The sequence below is a fragment of the Suncus etruscus genome, chromosome 1 (genome assembly GCF_024139225.1).
Source record: "Suncus etruscus isolate mSunEtr1 chromosome 1, mSunEtr1.pri.cur, whole genome shotgun sequence".
In the NCBI taxonomy this organism is placed as follows: domain Eukaryota; kingdom Metazoa; phylum Chordata; class Mammalia; order Eulipotyphla; family Soricidae; genus Suncus; species Suncus etruscus.
The window spans coordinates 204,553,937-204,573,107 of NC_064848.1; the positions used below are offsets into that span (position 1 = coordinate 204,553,937).

The 19,171-nt window shown below is 51.5% G+C and overlaps 1 protein-coding gene across 2 annotated transcripts in view; it reads right to left on the reverse strand.

The window, feature by feature from the left end:
- Positions 1 to 10,558, reverse strand: part of GRB2 (growth factor receptor bound protein 2) — a 225,193-nt gene extending 214,635 nt beyond the window's left edge. For both annotated transcript variants that reach the window (XM_049769828.1, XM_049769819.1), the window contains exon 1: positions 10,424 to 10,558. In XM_049769828.1, the coding sequence (XP_049625785.1) occupies positions 10,424 to 10,501 (78 nt within the window). In that variant the 5' untranslated portion in view covers positions 10,502 to 10,558. The remainder of the gene's footprint in view (positions 1 to 10,423) is intronic.
- Positions 10,559 to 19,171: the final 8,613 nt, after the last annotated feature.

Here is a 19,171-nt window from a genome sequence, read left to right on the forward strand (position 1 = left end):
TCCTAGTTTTAATATTTTATTTGATTCTTTTTATTTAATGATTTGGGGGGGGGGTCCCCACACTGAGCTGGCTCAGGGCTCACTTTTTTTTTTTTTTTGGTTTTTGGGTCACACCTGGCGGTGCTCAGGGATTATTCCTGGCTGTCTGCTCAGAAATGGCTCCTGGCAGGCGGGGGGGGGGGGGGGGGGGACACCAAACGGGACACCAGGATTCGAACCAACCACCTTTGGTCCTGGATTGGCTGCTTGCAAGGCAAACGCTGCTGTGCTATCTCTCCGGGCCCAGGGCTCACTTTTAGTAGGGCCCAGGAGACGGTATGTGGTGCTAGTTTTCTTTTTTTTTTTTTTTTTTTTTTTTGGTTTTTGGGCCACACCCGGCAGTGCTCAGGGGTTACTCCTGGCTGTCTGCTCAGAAATAGCTCCTGGCAGGCACGGGGGACCATATGGGACACCGGGATTCGAACCAACCACCTTTGGTCCTGGATCGGCTGCTTGCAAGGCAAACGCCTCTGTGCTATCTCTCCGGGCCCATGGTGCTAGTTTTCAAACCCAGTCAGAAACATGAAAGGAAACCTTCAAAAAGGGCTGGAGAGATAATGAAGTGGCATGGGCGCAATTCCTGACATCCCCTGAGCCCACCAGGAGTGATTCTTTAATGTAGCCAAGAGTAAATCTTGAGCATCGCATGGTATGGCTGGAGGGAAAAAAATTAAAAGGGTCCAAGGCTCCTTACATTAGCCACATAGCATGATACTTTTGGGGCATGTGTGGTTTTCCAGGGATTGGTTCATTTTGTCCGAGTGTCTGTCTCCCCTTGTGACCCTTCAGGATACTTGACTGGGGGCTGGGGGATGTGGTAAGTTGTTTTTTGTTTTTTACTTTAGGGGTAATTCTGGGCCAGCAGTACTCAGGACTTATTCCTGGCTCCTAATCGCTGTTCCTTTTTCTCCATCCCCTGTACTGAGATCTTTAATTTCATTTCTAAAATTGATATCTTGTCTTCTTTCTCATTTTACGTTTCTCAGTCTTGTTAGAAGCTTATCTATTTAACTGCCCTTTCAAATATTTTGGTTTCACTGATTTTCCTTTTTACCATTTTATTGACTGTAACTATTAAATTTCCTGTTTCATTTTTGGCTTCTTAAGACTTACTGTGCTCTTCGTTTTTTAGATTCTTGAGGTGAAGACACTGATTTGAGATTGTTCCTTTTCCCAAGTGTATAAAACAGGGTCAGAGGGCAAATACAGGGTTAGACACATGTCTTGCAGATGGCAGGCCCCAGTTCAATTCCAAACACTCTAGATGGTCCCCCGCCAGCATCATTAGGAGTGAGCCCAGAAAACAGACCCAACATTGAACCCCAAGAGCAGAGCCAGGAGTGAGCCCTCAGACAGAGAAGTCACATGCCTTCGCGGGGCTCTGGTCCAGCTGGGTTGGCTTCCCTGTCTCAGGCTGTGGCCTTGGGTGGCCCTGAATAACCTCAGCAGACCGCGATGCAGCCCAAGGGACTTCTACTTTCTGGGACTCCCTACTCAGCACATACTGCGAGGAGGTCCCCATCCAAGACACTGATTATCAGGTCAACCAGGGTCTCCAAAAAGGACAGAAACTAAGACAGAGTGAGTGACCCGTGACCCATCCACATTACTCCTACTGCAGAGAATGGTTGAATTGCTCTTGTTTGGGTGCTCAGGGCTTACTTCTGGCTCTTCACTCAGAAATCACTCCTAGAGGGGCTCAGGAGACCCTATGGGATGCTGGGAACCAATGGAGACCAAACTGGGATGGACTGCGGGGAAGGCAAAAGCCCTCCTAGCTCCTCACAGACAGTTTTACCTTTTTTTTCCGTTTTTTTTGGGGGGAGGGGTCACACCTGGTGGTGCTCATGGGTTACTCCTGGCTCTGTGCTCAGAAACTGTCCCTGGCAGGCTTGGGGGACCATTTGGGATGCCAGGAATCGAACCACCACCATTCCTGGGGTTGGCCACATGCAAGGCAAATGCTCCTCTGAACCCTCACAGGCAGTTTTAACCTCAGTCATTGAAAGACCAAACAAGAGCCAGAAGAGGGCTTTAAAGATCAGACAGAACAGGCCTGAGGGTTTGATGGACTCAGCAAGTACTTCATATGCAGAATGGGTTCTACCCCTGGTACTACCTTGTCCCCCGAGCAATGAACTCAGCACCTCCTAAAAAGCTTCCAGCAACCCCTGGAACTACCAGGATTGTCAATCAGGGCAAGAACTGAAGATAAAAGCTCCTTATCCAGAAAGAATCTTACTGTTCTATTGTTTTTCCTAGCCGGTTACACTGACACCAGGCTAGAGTGAAAAAGGAGTTAGAAAGCCTAGTCTTCTGGAGGACCACACCTGTTGGAGACCTGTCAGGACCACTGAAGTCTCCATCTCACTATTTACAGACAGAGGGGTAGGCTAGGCTGATAGCACAGTTGTTAAGATCTCTCTCTGGGGCCGGGAAGGTGGCGCTAGACGTAAGCGCCTTACAAGCGCTAGCCAAGGAACAGACAGCGGTTCGATCCCCCGGTGTCCCATATGGTCCACCCAAGCCAGGGGCGATTTCTGAGCACATAGCCAGGAGTAACCCCTGAGCGTCAAACGGGTGTGGCCCAAAAACAAAAAAAAAAAAACAAAAAAAACAAAACAAAAAAAAAAAGATCTCTCTCTCTCTCCTCTCCACTCCTCTCCCCTCCCCACCCCTCCCCAGTCCTCTCCTCTCTTCTCTTCTCTCTCTCTCTCTCTCTCTCTCTCACACACACACACACACCCCCCCCCCCCCCCGTAAAACACAACACAAAGCAATAGTACAGGGAGGAAGGCTCTTGCCTTGCAAACACTGATCTAGGTTCAATCCCAGGTATCCCATAAGGTCCTCAGAGCTGGCCAGAAATAATTCTGAGTATAGAGCCAGGAGTAATCCCTGAGCATTACCAGATATGACCTCAAAATAAATATATAAGGCAAACTCTAGCTCGACCTCAGTGAAGCAGGAAAAGGCCTGGTGATGAAAAAAAGAAAAGAGGGGCCGGGCGGTGGCGCTGGAGGTAAGGTGCCTGCCTTGCCTTCGCTAGCCTAGGACGGACCGCGGTTCGATCCCCCGGCGTCCCATATGGTCCCCCAAGAAGCCAGGAGCAACTTCTGAGCGCATAGCCAGGAGTAACCCCTGAGTGTCACAGGGTGTGGCCCAAAAACCAAAAAAAAAAAAAAAAGGAACACATAATCTGAGGTGAACTGGCCTGGATTTGAATCCTGGTTGTCAGCAGCTCATCAAGCAGCCTGTGTGACCGACCGCAGGGTGGTATGGTGCCTTGGGACAAACAACAGGGCGAGGCTGACGGGGAAGAAAGAAGTCAGCACATATGGAACACTCAAGAATCCGCCAAAGCAAATGGGGGACAGCAGGCTTGGCAGCCGAAGGACAGGTTTGCAAGTAGCCAGGCCAAGTTCAAACCCAGCACCTCAATGGGTGTGTGTGTGTGTGTGTGTGTGTGTGTGTGTGTGTGTGTGTGTGTGTGTGTGTGTGTGTGTGTGTGGTGCAGTCACCAAGTAGCCAGGCCAAGTTCAAACCCAGCACCTCAACGGGTGTGTGTGTGTGTGTGTGTGTGGTGCAGTCACCAAGTAGCCAGGCCAAGTTCAAACCCAGCACCTCAACGGGTGTGTGTGTGTGTGTGTGTGTGTGTGTGTGTGTGTGTGTGTGTGTGGTGCAGTCACCAAGCAGAAGGGGGGGGATCAACAACTACAAAAAGACCGGGCGTGTGTGTGTGTGTGTGTGTGTGTGTGTGTGTGTGTGTGTGTGTGTGTGTGGTGCAGTCACCAAGCAGAAGGGGGGGGGGATCAACAACTACAAAAAAAACCGCTCCCTACAAAGCAGCATAAGGGAGTAACTAACAGAATCTGTGAACTACCTACAGAACTGAGTTTACCATAAGAGGTGGGGGTATAGAGGAGGATTAGAGGGAGGGGCGCCAGAAAACAGTAGAGAAAAGCTGAAGGGGGGCAGAATATTGTCTGCATGAATCCCTATTGTAAACCAATGACAAAAATAAGATTTAAACACACACATTCACTAGTGCTTTTACACTACTTGATAGGGCGCACTCCCAGTGTGGTCCCGCACTGGGGGCGAGGGGACTGGCCCCGGAAGTGCTCAGAGCACCACACAGGGCCCCACACTGGGGAGCAAAAACGACTCCACAGAGGCCACAGCCCAGCCCTGACCCAGGTTGGTTGTTCTGTGGCAAACCCAGGGCCCCAACACGCGAGTCAAGTGCTCCGCTGCCTAGCCCACGGTCTAGCACTTGGGTCTTTTTTTTTTTTTTTTTATGATTTAGGGGGCAGGGAAGTGGAAAGACACTGGAGGGAGAAAGCTGACACAGGTCATAGGGCTGAAAACTCAACTATAAATAACTCGGTAAATCAGGGTCTTAATTTAAAAATAAATAAATAATAATAAAAAAAGAAACCTTGCCGGGCGGTGGCGCTAAAGGTAAGGTGCCTGTCTTGCCTGCGCTAGCCTTGGATGGACCGAGGTTCGATCCCCCGGTGTCCCATATGGTCCCCCAAGCCAGGAGCAACTTCTGAGCACATAGCCAGGAGTAACCCCTGAGCATTACCGGGTGTGGCCCAAAAATCAAAAAAAAAAAAAAGAAACCTTTTGGGCTGGAACCACAGTACAGCAGGGAGGATGCTTGCCTTGTACACAGTCAACCTGGATTTGATCCCTGGCAACCCAAAGGGTCGCCCTGAGCCCCACCAGGAGTGATTCCTGAGATCAGTGTCAGGAGTATGCCCTGAGTACCACTAGGTAACCACCAAAATAAAAGTTTTCTTTTCCCCCCGAAGAAAATCTTGTTTGAGACTCTGCTCTGCATTCTCAGTGAAGAACTAACTGGACCAGGCAGCTGTGGGAGGGGTCCGACTGGCCTATCTCACAGGCAAACTGACCACACTGGATTCTAAGCCCACTGTGCTCAGCCATCTTAGGCAGTGACACAGACTGTAGTGACCGCCTGCCAGAAGAGACAGAGAGGGAGAGAAATCAAGTATCTTTTTATTGCTCCTGGAGTCTGAGCACGGGGGTTTTGAAGGGGGTTGGGCTGGGCTCAAAGAAGAAAGAGGAAGGAATAGATACAAAGCAGGCAGCATCTCTCATGCTTTATTTATCTCTGCCTTCCCCCCACCCCACAGACTAGCAGGCACTGCTCTGATCACTATCCTAGCCCTCCCAACAGTCTAAGTTTTTCCTTTTATACCCAGCATAATGGAGGTGGGGGGTCGTGTCTGTGTCCAAGGGGCGTGTTGAGGTTCAACTGCCATACATCAACACAAGACTGTATGTGCATCGAGGCAGTGATACCCAGGGTGCCTGGCCAGTCCCCACTGACAGCTCTGAGGGACCTTCAAGCTCTAAGGAGGAGCAGGAATGCTGAAGCCAGGCCTGAGACCAAGGCTAGTCCCCCAGCCCCATGCCAACACCTCTATGCCCGTCTCTGTGCCCACAGTGTGGGGCTGATGTTGAGACCAGAAAGAACCAGTAACCGCCACACACAGAAGAGGCACAGCCCTGTGACAGGCCCTCAAGGGACCTGGAACACAGGCTCAGAAGTGAGCCTTGAAAAGCCCTCGGAGGAAGATCACTGATTCCCCAACTCAATGCTCTCCCCAGAGGACTGGTCTTTGGCCAACCCCAGGAGGAGCCTCGGAAAGGAACTGAACATTCCATCTTGGCACCTATTTGGAAATCATCCATTTCATGGACAGGGGTAGGGGGATAAAATGAAAGCAAATGAATTATTTTGCTGTGCGAGAGAATTCAGGCATTCTTGAAAGATTAAATGCAACATTCTGGGTGTGGGCAGCAAGACTGTGGAACGCTTCCACAGAGATACTAATTGGACTTTAAAAGGCTGGGATAGCACAGGGTTAGGCACTTGCTTTGCGTACAGCAGACCCCCCCACCCCAGTTCAATTCCCAGCACTTTAGTTCCCCAAGGAGTTGCCAAAGGTCACTCCTAAGCACCACCAGTGTGACCCCCCAAACCCCAAAAGATAAAAAAAAGATTGGGGGGCAGAGAGATAACACAGCGATAGGGCATTTGCCTTAGATGCAGGAGGCATCCCCCGAGCCCGCCAGGAGCGATTTCTGAGCACAGAGACAGGAGTAACCCCAGAGCACTGCCGGGTGTGACCCAAAAAAAAAAAAAAAAAGGTTCAGGGGTACAAGGGATATTGGTCAATGGGTGGAGCAGGAGTCCTGGGTTCCATCCCTTAAGTATACAGGTCCTGCAAGTACAACCATGGATGACCAAGAACCAAACCAGCACTAAAAGGAAAGCACTTGTTTTGTGAGCACACATAAGGGTCAAAAAATAGCATTGAGGGGCCGGGTAGGTGGCGCTAGAGGTAAGGTGTCTGCCTTACAAGCGCTAGCCAAGGAACGGACCGCAGTTCGATCCCCCGGCGTCCCATATGGTCCCCCCAAGCCAGGGGCGATTTCTGAGCACATAGCCAGGAGTAACCCCTGAGCGTCAAACGGGTGTGGCCCAAAAACCAAAAAAAAAAAAAAAAATAGCATTGAAAAAAGTCTTAATAGAGGCGGGAGAGGTGGCGCAAGCAGTGGTAGGGCATCTGCTGTGCATGCGCTAACCTAGGATGGACCACGGTTCGCTCCCCTGGCGTCCCATATGGTCCCCCAAACCAGGAGCGATTTCTGAACACATAGCCAAGGGTGTGGCCAAAAAACAACAACAACGAAAATAAGTCTTAATAATCAAGTACTGGGAAAAAACAACCTCAAGAAAGCCCCCCAGAAAACAGGCAGAAATCCGTTCTCATTTTCTGTTGCACCAGGGATTAAACCCAGGGCCTCACACAGCTATGGGGCCAGGCAGGTACGGGGCTCTCCCGCTGGGGAAAGAAGGCCACTTTGAACTGAGCAGTTCTTAGGCCACCCCCTCAGACCCTGCGCTTCCCTCTCTGGCTCCACCCCACCAGGCAGCCAGTCCTGGGCACCTGCAGTCCAGGTCAGCCTTTAGCATCCCTGCTAGGTGCGACAAGTGCACTGCCCAGACATCTGGAGCACCTACTCCATGGGAAACGGGGTCAGAGCACAGACACCAGGGACCCTTGAGCCCAAGTATGAACTTGGCACCTCTCCATGCAACCACCAGAGAACTGAGAGAAAAGAGGCCTGTGCCCGTCAGAGCGGGTACCTCAATGCCACCTTGAGTCTTCCAGGGGCCACATATGGTCGCCAGTCCCTGAGCCCAGGGCACATCACTGGGCTGAATCTGTCCATGAAACCAACCCTAGGCCTGCCTTGCCGGAAGTGGAGAAACTGAGGCTCCCTTCTGTCACACTAGATCTGAGCCCATAAGAGCAGAACGACCCCTTCCATTTCTAGCCCTGAAGCCCTCCTCCCCAACCCCTCCCCAGTAGAAACAGTCAGGGGTCAGGGTCTGCAGTCAGTCTGGTTGTCTCTGGTACCGGTTGCTTAAGAAAGAACAAAGGCAGAGAGAGACGAAGAAGGATTTGGGGCTATTTCTGGCCTGTAGTGAAATAGTTTGCTTTGCATCACTTTTCCGTGTGCCATGAGAAGAGAAGTGGGGGTGCAGAGAGGGGAGGGATAGGGGAGCTGGAGGTGGGAAAGGAAGAGAAGCAGTTCTTCAGTCCCACCACTTGATCTCCAAATCAAGTACTCTACAACACAGCTAGAACGCCCTTTACCAAGAAAAAACAAAGGCGAGGTCCGAAGAGACAGTATAGCAGGGAAAGCATTTGCCTTGCACACAGCCAACCCAGCTTCTATTCCCAGCACTCCAACAGATCCCCAAGCCTGCCAGGAATGATCTGGAGCACAGAACCTGGAATAAGCCCTGAGAACCTCCAAATGTCGCCTCAAAATAAAAGCCAACCAAACACAACAAAGAAACAAGAAGGGGCTGGAGCAATAGAACTGTGGTAGGGCATGTGGCCGACTGGAGACAGACCATGGTTTGATCCCCAAAATCCCATATGGTCCCATATGGAGTGATTTCTGAGTGCAGACCCAGGAGTAACCCCTGAGCACTGCCAGGTGTGGCCCAAAAACAAACGGCAAGAAGGAACACTTTATTAAACTGCCACTTTCACCTGTTCCCTTCCACAGGTTCTGGCTCAAAGGAAGAGTCTGGAGTGATCACACCAAATCAAAGCCTCCCAGATAAAGAATCCTGAGGAAAGCCTGGTTGTTTTTAACAACAGCAATGAAGACACACATGCCCAGGGTCCCTCTCCAGCCCAAAATGAAGACAGAGGGTGACCTCCATAGGCTATGTGTGCTCCTTTCTGGAGGGAAGTCACAGCTTAGACCTGCAGTGAAGGCCTGCATTCAAAGGCAGGGATGGCCCCATGACGTCACCGCTAGTCTCGGTGCCACCAAACACGTGGGTTTTTCTCTTTTCAGAAATCACAAAGCAAATGCTGCGGGCACTCCGCCTGGCCTTCTCCCCACAGCACTCGTGGAAGTGCCTATCTAGGAGGGCAAACCCAGCAGCCTAGTTAACACATATCACCAGTTAACATCTCAAGTAGATGGACAAAAAGTCGAACCCAGGTCCCAGATAAACTTGAGTGACAACAGGTACTAAGTTCTCAAAGAAACATTCAAAAGAAAATCCCTGGTTTGGGGCCGGGTAGGTGGCGCTGGAGGTAAGGTGCCTGCCTTGCAAGCGCTAGCCAAGGAAGGACCGCGGTTCGATCCCCCGGCGTCCCATATGGTCCCCCCAAGCCAGGGGCGATTTCTGAGCACATAGCCAGGAGTAACCCCTGAGCGTCAAACGGGTGTGGCCCAAAAACCAAAAAAAAAAAAAAAAAAAATCCCTGGTTTGGTTTTATTTTGTTGCTAGCATGTTATAAACATAAATAGATGTATAGATAGATAAACAAGCAGATGAACCAAACAGGCAGCTCCCCTGTCAAGTTTCCAGGATAAATGTATGGGGTGAAATCTAAGTTAATGAGAAAGAAAGGCGACTGGGGTCAAATAGGAGCAGCGGAGCCTCCTTAAGCCATCGGCATAGGGAAGGTTTCAAGTTACACCCGCTAGCATCAGCTTGGGGCGGTGACAGAGACACAGAGCTGTGAGGAAGGCTCTGGGCGCTGAATTTTCACTCACAGAGAGAACAGAAATGTGCCCGCTCCAACCTAAGCCTGTCAGCCAGCTTTCTGACAAGTGGGGGCCTTCCAGAACATGCATGTATGTGTGTGTACGCACACACCCTATCCTAAAACAGCTCTGCAAAGAACACGCACGTCTGCTTGTTCCTGCAGGCTCTAAAACAAACAGCACCACCCACATTTCTAGCTGCTGCACAGGTAATCCCCCCACATACACAGAAGAAGAACTGCTCCACATGGGCCACAGGAGCAAAACTGCAGCCCTCCAGGATCGAGGCTGGACGTCCACATCACCACCAAATCCTACTAACTTCGGCCCTGATTCCCAGTATCACACTAAGGTTTTGGGGGAGAAATGCCAGAACTTGGAGCAAGCTCGTGCACCCACTTACCCTGCAGGTTTCCCTCGGTTAGGGCTGATGTCTGGGTGACACCCACCCTGGGAAAGTCAATCCCACTCCCACAGGCATCCACTGCCTGTCAACTGAACAAATAAAGAGTCTAGAACCGGGGCTTAGGTGGGAAGGGGAAGCTCAGGCCACCAGGAGACCCATTTTCTTTCAAGTCGGGTGCAGGCTTCCTTAACACAGGGAAGACTTCCACGCCAGATCTCTCAAAACTCAAGCTCCCCAGAGAAATGGCAGCGACACCTACAACCAGCAGCAGGAGGGACCCTTCGTGGGGCATCCACACTTGGGAGACACAGCTGAGGCTCCCGAAGGTCTCAGAAGGGACCTGGGAAGAGGAGCGACAGCTTCCCAGCGAGTGGATCCTGGGATCAGTCCCGAATGCAAAAACAAAAACAAAAACAAAATCTCGGGAATACAGCAACTTACAGAGGCTCAGAGAGGGGTCTTAACGGGAAAAAAAAAAAAAAAACACAACAACAATCCATGCATTTTCCGCCCATCCATCTATTCTGACCCTTCCCACTCCCCCCACCCCCTACCCCCCTGTGCCGTGGACTTGCATCGCAAGAATCAACAGGCGAACAGAAACACCCGCAGCCTCCACAGCACACAAAGACAGGCGAGGAGGAGGCGGCGCACCCCGCTTCCAGCATCCCCAGGGCTGGGGTGGAGGCGGCGGAGTCCGCCGTCCTCGGGATCCCCCCGGAGCCAGAGCGGTGACTAGCCAACCCAGGGGGGGAGCGCGGCAGCTCCTTTGTGCCGTGCGTGCGGGGAGAGCTGGGGGGCCGCCGGGCATCACCCCACCCCCCGCCCACCCCCGCCGGGCCTCGCGCCCCTTACCTTGAGGATGTCGCCCCTCTTGAAGCTCAGCTCGTCGTCGGCGGTGGCCTTGAAGTCGTACTTGGCGATGGCTTCCATTCTGCGCGGAGGGGGAGGGCGCGCTTCCCTGCAGAGGCCGCGCGGTGCTCCAGGACACCCTGGTCGAGGCGGAGAGGAGAGGAGAGGCCCGAGTGGGTGCTGGGCGGTGGGCGGTGGGTGGTGGGGGAGCCCCGGCAGACGGCCAGCCCCGCCCTGCGACGCAGCCCCGCCGGCCCGGCCCGGCCCGGCTCGGCTCGGCTCGGCCTCCTCCTCCCACCCTGCCCGCCGCCCTCCTCCCCGGCTGGAGCCCCGGCTCCGGCTTCCTCCGCAGCCCCGGCCCGGCAGGCGACTGACGGGCCCGACGCCCAATGGCAGCGGCAGCAGGCTCCGCGAGGAGTCCGCCCTTCCCCTTCCCCTTCCCCTTCCTCTTCCTCCCCGCAGGCGAGCAGGAGCCGGGCCCGGGCCGCGCAGGCTCCGCCTTCCCCACGCCCCCCACCACCAGCACCCCCTCTGACACTTTTCGGGGTACGAAGTGCGAGGGCTGCGAGCACGGGAGGGCACCCGTCTCCCCACGAGACAGGCCAGCTGCCACACACACACACACCCCAACATCACCATCATCGGCCTGGGGAGCAAGCCGGGCGTGTTTGGGGGGCGCTGTGTAACTCAGCCTGGGAAACTAACCCCAAGGCAAGGCTGCTCCCAGGAGCGCCGGGGAAGGCGCCTTTGGCCTGTTGTCCCACCCCACACCCCCTACCCCCATGAACACCCGTCAAGGATGCTCCCGAGCAAACGGAGATCCAGCTCGGGGCCTTCGGACCCCGGCGTCAGGATTCTTCCTGCTCCCCGCAGCCCCCCATTTCAGAAACAACTAACTCTGCAGCTTTCCTACCGCGCCTAAGGGGCACAGCGGGTGGAGGTCTCATCTCGGAGCCACACCTGAAAGGCTCTCCCACCCACCCCACCACCACCCCTTTCGGAACCGGCTGGAGAGAGAAGATTCTACAGAGACGTCTCAGAGGCTCTCGTAGGTAATTACCAGCCTGGGATTAAAGTCCTTTCCTTCTGAAATTGGGGTGCTAACTGGCCATAGCTGAAAAAGGATCCAGCAGAAAGGCAGTTCGTTGAGAACTGGAAGATTAAGGGGAAATGAGAGGCACTAAAAATGGAATGGAATCATCAGGAAGACATCCTGCTCAAGTCTCAAAGCCTAGGACCAGCGCAAAAGTCCAGTGGGGCACACGGCAAACCTGGTTCCATCCCCGGCATCCCATGTGGTCGGACCCCAGAGCACTGCCAGGAGTGATACAGAGCATTGCTGGTGTGGCCACAAAACTAAACAAAAAACAAATAATTAAAAAAATTATGGGGCCGGAGATATATCATGGAGGTAAGGCGGTTGCCTTTCATGCAGAAGGTCGACGGTTTGAATCCCGGCATCCCATAGGGCCCTCTGAGCCTGCCAGGGGCGATTTCTGAGCATAGAGCCAGGAGGAACCCCTGAGCGCTGCCGGGTGTGACCCAAAAACCAAAATAAAATAATAAAAGCAACTGATAAAGCAAACCAGACCAAGATGCACTTACTGTATCAGGACACCCCCAGATATCCCAGAAGCACTGGCCACAAAGCCAGCCAGTCAAGAGAAGCTAGAGCCACAGGACAGAGGGCAGGGAGCTGTCTTGCTGGCAGCTGACCTGGGTTCGATCCCTGGCACTTTTCATGAACCCCAGAGCCCCACAAGTGATTCCCTAAACTCAGAGCCAGGAGTAAGCCCTGAGCACCACCACCAACCAAATTCATCAAAAGTACAAAGCATAGGGGCTGGAGAGAGAGCACAGCGGTAAGGCGTTTGCCTTAGACGAAGGATGGTGGTTCACATAGGGCATCCCATGTGGTCCCCGGAGCCTTCCAGGAGCGATTACAGACCATAGAGCCAGGAGTAACCCCTGAGCACTCCTAGATGTGACCCAAAAATAAAAAAAAAAAAAAATAGTTCAAAGATTAGTCAGACCTTAAACGTACAGTACAGGGGTTAAGGCGCTTGCCTTGCCAATGATCAACTCCAATTCAATCACCACACTGCATCTGGATGGTGCCCCCTAAGCAGCGCCCCTGAGCACAGAGCCACGAATCAGCCCTCAGCACCATCAGGCATGACCCAGCACACACATCCCTCCACCAGGTATAAGAAACAACCTTTATCACCCTGGAGTTAGATTTCTGGGGCCACACCCAGCAGAGTTAAAGGCTTTATTCCTGATTGTGCTCAGGAAAAACTCCTGGTGGAGCAGGGGAGCTTAGAGGAACTGTTTAGTTAGTCGCACACAAGGCAAGGGATGTCCCTACTCTATACTAGCCCTCCTGCCCTGGAGTTACTTCTTTTTTCCCCTAATCAAATTAATAATATTAGTACTAAGAGGCTTATGAGAAAGAGCAGTCTGCCCCACCCCCACCCCACCAAGCAAACACCTTTTTATTTACTTAAATGTTTCTTTCTCCATCCACACCCATGATCAGGGGCTCCTCCTGCCTCTGTGCCCAGGAGTCACTCCTGGAGTGGCAGGGCACAGGGGACCACATGGGATGCCAGGGATGGAACCTGGGTCAGCCATGTGCAAGGCAAGCGCCCTCCCCGCTGCCCTCTCTTTCCAGCTCCTACTTATATTTCTAAGTGATGCTTCATTCATTTACTCCTGCCATTGCCCACCACCAGAGATGAAGACCTGGCAGGCCCCCAACCCCCACCAACCTCCCAGGTTCCATCCCAGTCAGAGCAGACTTTGGTCTGCCCAGAGAGAGTTCACTGGGGATTTCTCCCAGCCCAGCGGCCTTTGAAGACAGCCCTTCCTCTGCCCACGGCACTGGCGACCGGGAGGCTGGCAACTATTTTTAAATGCTCACAAATGTCCCGCAATCTCTGCTACCACTGTGGTCTTCTCCAGATTAGACGGATCCTATGGATCCAGGATGGGGGGGCTACAGAGGAACCGAGCAGATGGAAAATATAAAATGAAATTACAGGGGTCGGTGAGGTGGCGCTAGAGGTAAGGTGTCTGCCTTGCAAGTGCTAGCCAAGGAAGGTCCACGGTTCGATCCCCCAGCGTCCCATATGGTCCCCCCAAGCCAGGGGCAATTTCTGAGCACTTAGCCAGGAGTAACCCCTGAGCATCAAACGGGTGTGGGCTGAAAAAACAATAAATAAATAAATAAATAAATAAAATGAAATTACAGGAAATTTCTGAAAAACGAAACTCAAAAGCCCCAAACTGCCACTGTCACAGTCAACAGTCCACCAACGGAACTGGACATGCACTTGTGTCCGGAGACAACTGTCCCTGACACCTGCTGCCAGAGACCCTCCCCCACGATTCCTAGGGAACAGCACCGCCCACACGCCTAAGGATGGGGCTCCCCTTACAGGGAAAACATCAAAGCCCGGCCTGTGGGATTGTACTGCAAAGGAGGGTGAGGGGGGTGAGGAGGGTGCTTGCCTTGCAAGGCAGACAGCCAGAGTTGGATCCCAGCACCCCATAGGGCCCCCAATTCCTGCCAGGAGTGATCCAGGGATGCAGGGCCAGAAATAAGCCCTGGGCACTGCTGGGCATGGCCCCAAATCAAAACCAGAAATGCTTATACAATTTGTTGGGCTATGCCCTGAGATACTCAAGAGTTTACTCCTGGCTCTGGGCTCAGGGGACCCTACGAGATGCTGGAAACAAACCCTGGTTCGCCAAAAGCAAGGCAAGGGCCCTGTCCTGCCCTTCCCACTGTACTATCTTTTTTTTTTTTTTTTTTTTTTTTTTTGTGGTTTTTGGGTCACACCCGGCAGTGCTCAGGGGTTATTCCTGGCACCAGGCTCAGAAATTGCTCCTGGCAGGCACAGGGGACCATATGGGACGCCGGGATTCGAACCGATGACCTCCTGCATGAAAGGCAAATGCCTTACCTCCATGCTATCTCTCCGGCCCCCTCCCACTGTACTATCTTATCTCTCCAGCCCAGTGCTAGCAAAATTCAACATATAAATGCTAACATGGTTAAAGTATGCCTAAACTACAATACAAGAAAATAAATACATTTTTACTTTTTTTAAGAAGGAAGGTCCTTCACAACAGCACAGCAGGGGAGGCATTTGCCTTGCAAGCCACCCAGGTTCAATCTCTAGCACCCCCAAAGTCCCCTGGCACCACCATGAATAATTGCTTTTTTTTGGTTTTGGCCTTTGGGTCACACCTGGTAATGACCACGGATTTGGCTCTGCACTCAAGAATCACTCTGGTGGTGCATGGGGACCATATGGGACACCAAAAATTGAACCAGGGTCAGTCTTGTGCACGCCAAGTGCCTTCCCCACTGTATTATGTATGACTCTGCCCCAGTCAGGAGTAAGTTCTCAATATCGCCAAGTATGACCCAAACACAAAACAAAAAAATGTAATGGAGTGTGTGGTTCCAAATAACAATAGCTACATAGTGAGACACACTTTTAGGGAAGAAAAAAAAAGCAAACACAATTGGTACTTCGGTAGCTAAATTAAACCCTGCAGAGAACCTCAAGAGGTGAGACTGGGTGTCCACAGGGAAAACGATTGTGCTCAAGACACAGAAAAACTTCCCAGGAACCAGAGCGGAAAAAAGCACAGTGGGTAAGACACTAGGCTGCCCCAGGTTTGATCCACGTATCTAACCCTGAGCAATGCCAAGTCTGTCCCAAACCCCAGAAATAAAAAAAGAGCTTTGGAAAGACAGCATCATGGGACACAAAAGACAAAAATGTTTTGTCTCTCTAATTCAAATGTAAATATTCTCCCAACCCTATTCTTTATCAAAACAATATTAAAAAAAAAAATGACTCAGGGAATGAAGGGGAATGAAGCTCCAGAATATATTCTGGTTTTTCCCCAGGGTGACCCCGAAACTGTCAAGATTTAATTTGTTTTTCTTTTTTACATCTAAATGTGGAAGTTGTTCATTTCAGTTAACGTCATTAAGATACTAAAAATATGAATATGACTTTAATATGACTCTACTTATGACATGTAAGATTTTCAGGACCAAATAGATAGGCCAACAGGGAGGGTGCTTTCTCTGCATGTGGCAGACCCAAGTTAGATCCCCAGCACCCCGCAGGGTTCTCTGAGCCCCACCAGCTGTGATACCTGAGCACATGGGGTGTGGCCAAAAACAAAGGGAAAAAATGAGTAAGATTTCCAACCTCATATTAAAACTACAACTGAGGGGATATGAAGGTGATGGAAACTGCTTCTAGGCATTAGGAAGCCGCTGATCCCTGCACCCCTCAAGGTGCCCTACTCCTAGAGGGCAGCTTTGCAGGAGGTTCCCACAACTGCGCAGTCTGCTAGGAATGACCCCAAGCAAAGAGCAGCCCCCCAACCCAAAAATAAACTGCACTATCAGCTCAGCCCTCAGACCACTCAGATTCTTGACTCTATTCATTTACCAAGAGGAGCAAGCTTATGTATGTTTTACACACACACACACACACACACACACACACACACACACACACACATATACACACACTTATATATCAAGTAAATACTATTGGAATATAATAAGAAAACCACCACCTTGCCAAACAGTGGTTTAACACGGAGTCACTGTAGGCAGGGTTTGGATGGACCTGGCTCCAGTGCCTGCAAGGTATGAGTTTCCCTTGTATGCTACACCCACTTTCCTTTTCCTCTTGTTTGAAGAGGAATTTTGCAGATGCCATTGATAATTTTAAAACACAGACTCTTCAACAAGCAACCACCACTGCCTCCCAGATTTATATCACTGAAATAGGCACACAAAAACACATGATATTCCAGGGGCATTATCTCTCCACAGAGCATCTAGATCTCTAAAGTACCAAACTAGATAGTGCCAGGTTTTCTGGGTTTTTTTGTTTTTGTTTTTTTGGGTGGTGGAGTGGGACACACTTGGCGGTGTGTCAATTCAGAAGGTGTGTCAATTTAGAAATTGCTCCAGGCAATAAGATGCTGGAAATCAAACACGGGTCAGTCCTAGAATAGGCCACATGAAAGGCAAATGCCCTACAGCTGTGCTATTGCTCTGACCCAATAGTTTTTTTTTTTGTTTTTTGGGTTTTTTTTTTTTTTTGGGGGGGGGGGGGCCACACCCGGCGGTGCTCAGGGGTTACTCCTGGCTGTCTGCTCAGAAATAGCTCCTGGCAGGCACGGGGGACCATATGGGACACCTGGATTCGAACCAACCACCTTTGGTCCTGGATCGGCTGCTTGCAAGGCAAACGCCGCTGTGCTATCTCTCCGGGCCCCCAATAGTTTTATTTTAAAACACAGAGAAGGCACCACCAGGAGTGATCCCTAAGCCAAGCACTGCACAAGGTCCCCAGGAATTTAACTCAAAGCACTGGAGCTCAGACTCCATTTCCAGGACCACATGATCACCCAAGCTCCCATGGGACAGACCCGGAAAAAAGGGGGTGCAGGAAGGACCCAGGAAGCTAGATGGGGCAACAGGGCTCAAGGATTACATACTCTGGACCCAATGTCCCCCAGCCATGCCATCACCGTGCCCACCACCAGGGCACAACCAGCACCTCCTCACAGGCTCTAAGCACTGTGTGGCCCCACTGGCCAGCCGAGTCTCGCTGGGGGGTGAGCCCTGGGTCCCCCTGGACAGTGCCTGGGATGCCCCCAAACAAAGAAAAACTGCAGAGTTGGTGCCAGTTGTAAAAAGTAATTACAACTGATGCCAATGAAGGTGTGAGAAAAGGCAAGCACAGTTAGCAGGGACATGCATGCCACCCCAGCTGCCTAAGTGAACCCCAGAAGAGATCTGAGTGACCTCAGGGTGAGTCACCCAGATTCTGATTGGCCAGTCTGTCAGGCCATGCCCAGGCAGTGCGCAGGGGCCACACCTGGCAGAGCCTCCAGGGCAGATTCGGTGTCAGGATGCCAACCACTGTCCCCACTGCAGCCAGACCAGTGCCTTCACCACTCCTACCCTCTGAACCTTTTATTCTGAGGTGCCTGGAAATTAATTTCTTGGGTTTTTTTTGTTTTTGTCTTGTGGCCACACCTGGCAATGCTCAGTGGTTACTCCTAACTCTGAGCTCAAGAATCACTCCTGCTGGGTGCTCAAGGGACCCTACGGAGTGCCGGGCATCGAACCCAGGGAAGTACGCAAGGCAAATGCCTTCCCCACTGTCCTATCTATCCCGGTGCCAGGGAAAGTTTATCCAGATCTCACAATTGCCACTGGAACACATTTCTGGACCCCCTCCAGTCAGATCCTTAAAAAAAAAAAAAAAAATGGGGCTGGAGTGATAACATGGAGGTAAGGCGTTTCCCTTTCTTGAAGAAGGTTGGTGGTTGGAATCCCGGCATCCCATATGGTCCCCTGAGCCTGCCAGGAGCATAGAGCCAGAAGTAACCCCTGAGCGCTGCCGGGTGTGACACAAAAACCAACAACAAAAAAAAAAAAAAAAAAAAAAAAAGGGTGATACATGGTTTGGGTCACAACCTGGTGGTGTTCCAGTCTTAACCCTGGCACTGTGTTCAGGAGTCCTTCCTGTTGGTGCTCCAGGGACCCTGTGCAGTACCGGGATCAGAACCGGATGGATGGTCTGGCAAGTACCTCACCCAGAGTACAATCCCCAGCCCTAGGCAGTTGTTAAATCTCTGGACATTTCCTGTTTGGCCCTCAGGGGCTAATCTGTGTGTGCTGTAGAGTAACAGGAGATCAAAGAGTCACTCAAATAGCTGTTTGGGAAGGGAAAAAGAAAAAACTATGTAGATGGTTAACAATGGTTCTCTGGGGGCCAGAGTGACAGTACAGTGGGTAGGGCACTTGCCTCGCAGACGGCCTACCCTGCCCTGGAGTGATCCCGGAGTGCAGAGCAGGAGTAAGCCCAGAGCACTGCCAGGTATGACCCTTCCCTTCCGCCTCCACCCAAAAAAAGTGATTCTCTCTGAAAACCACATTTTCTTTCACTGGACTAGACTAGACTCTCTTCCAGGGTTCTAGTTATCGTCTGAAAATACTCGACAGTAAAATGGGGGGGAGAGTCTTTGGTTCACATCTTTTCTTTTTTCTTTTTTTTTTTTTTTTGGGTCACACCCAGCGGTGCTCAGGGGTTACTCCTGGCTGTCTGCTCAGAAATAGCTCCTGGCAGGCACGGGGGACCATATGGGACACCGGGATTCGAATCAACCACCTTTGGTCCTGGATCGGCTGCTTGCAAGGCAAACGCCGCTGTGCTATCTCTCCGGGCCCTTTGGTTCACATCTTAAGGTGCGCTACTCCTGGCTCTGCACTCAGGAATCACTCCTGGATGACAAATAAAATAAAACGTACATCTGTATTTTGTGCCAGACAATGCAGGAGCCTTCATGTGGCATCCAGAACAGCACACATCCCCTGAGCACAGAATAAGAAGCAGCCTCTGAGCACTGCTGGTACAGAGCACTGCCCCTAAACACTCCCCCCCCACACACACACCCATATATCCTGAAATCACTTTCACACAACTTCCTTACATTCTGTCGTAACTGTCACATTTCATTGTTCAGTTATAACTATGCCTGATTTATAAATACAATTTCAGGGTGGGTATGCGGCTCACTGGCAAAGCTCAAGCCCTGCATGAGACCTGGATCAGCCCCCACAGTGGTGCAATAAATAAATGCTACCACAGGTACAAGAGGAAACCACATGTTCAGGGTGTAGATGGGGTTCAG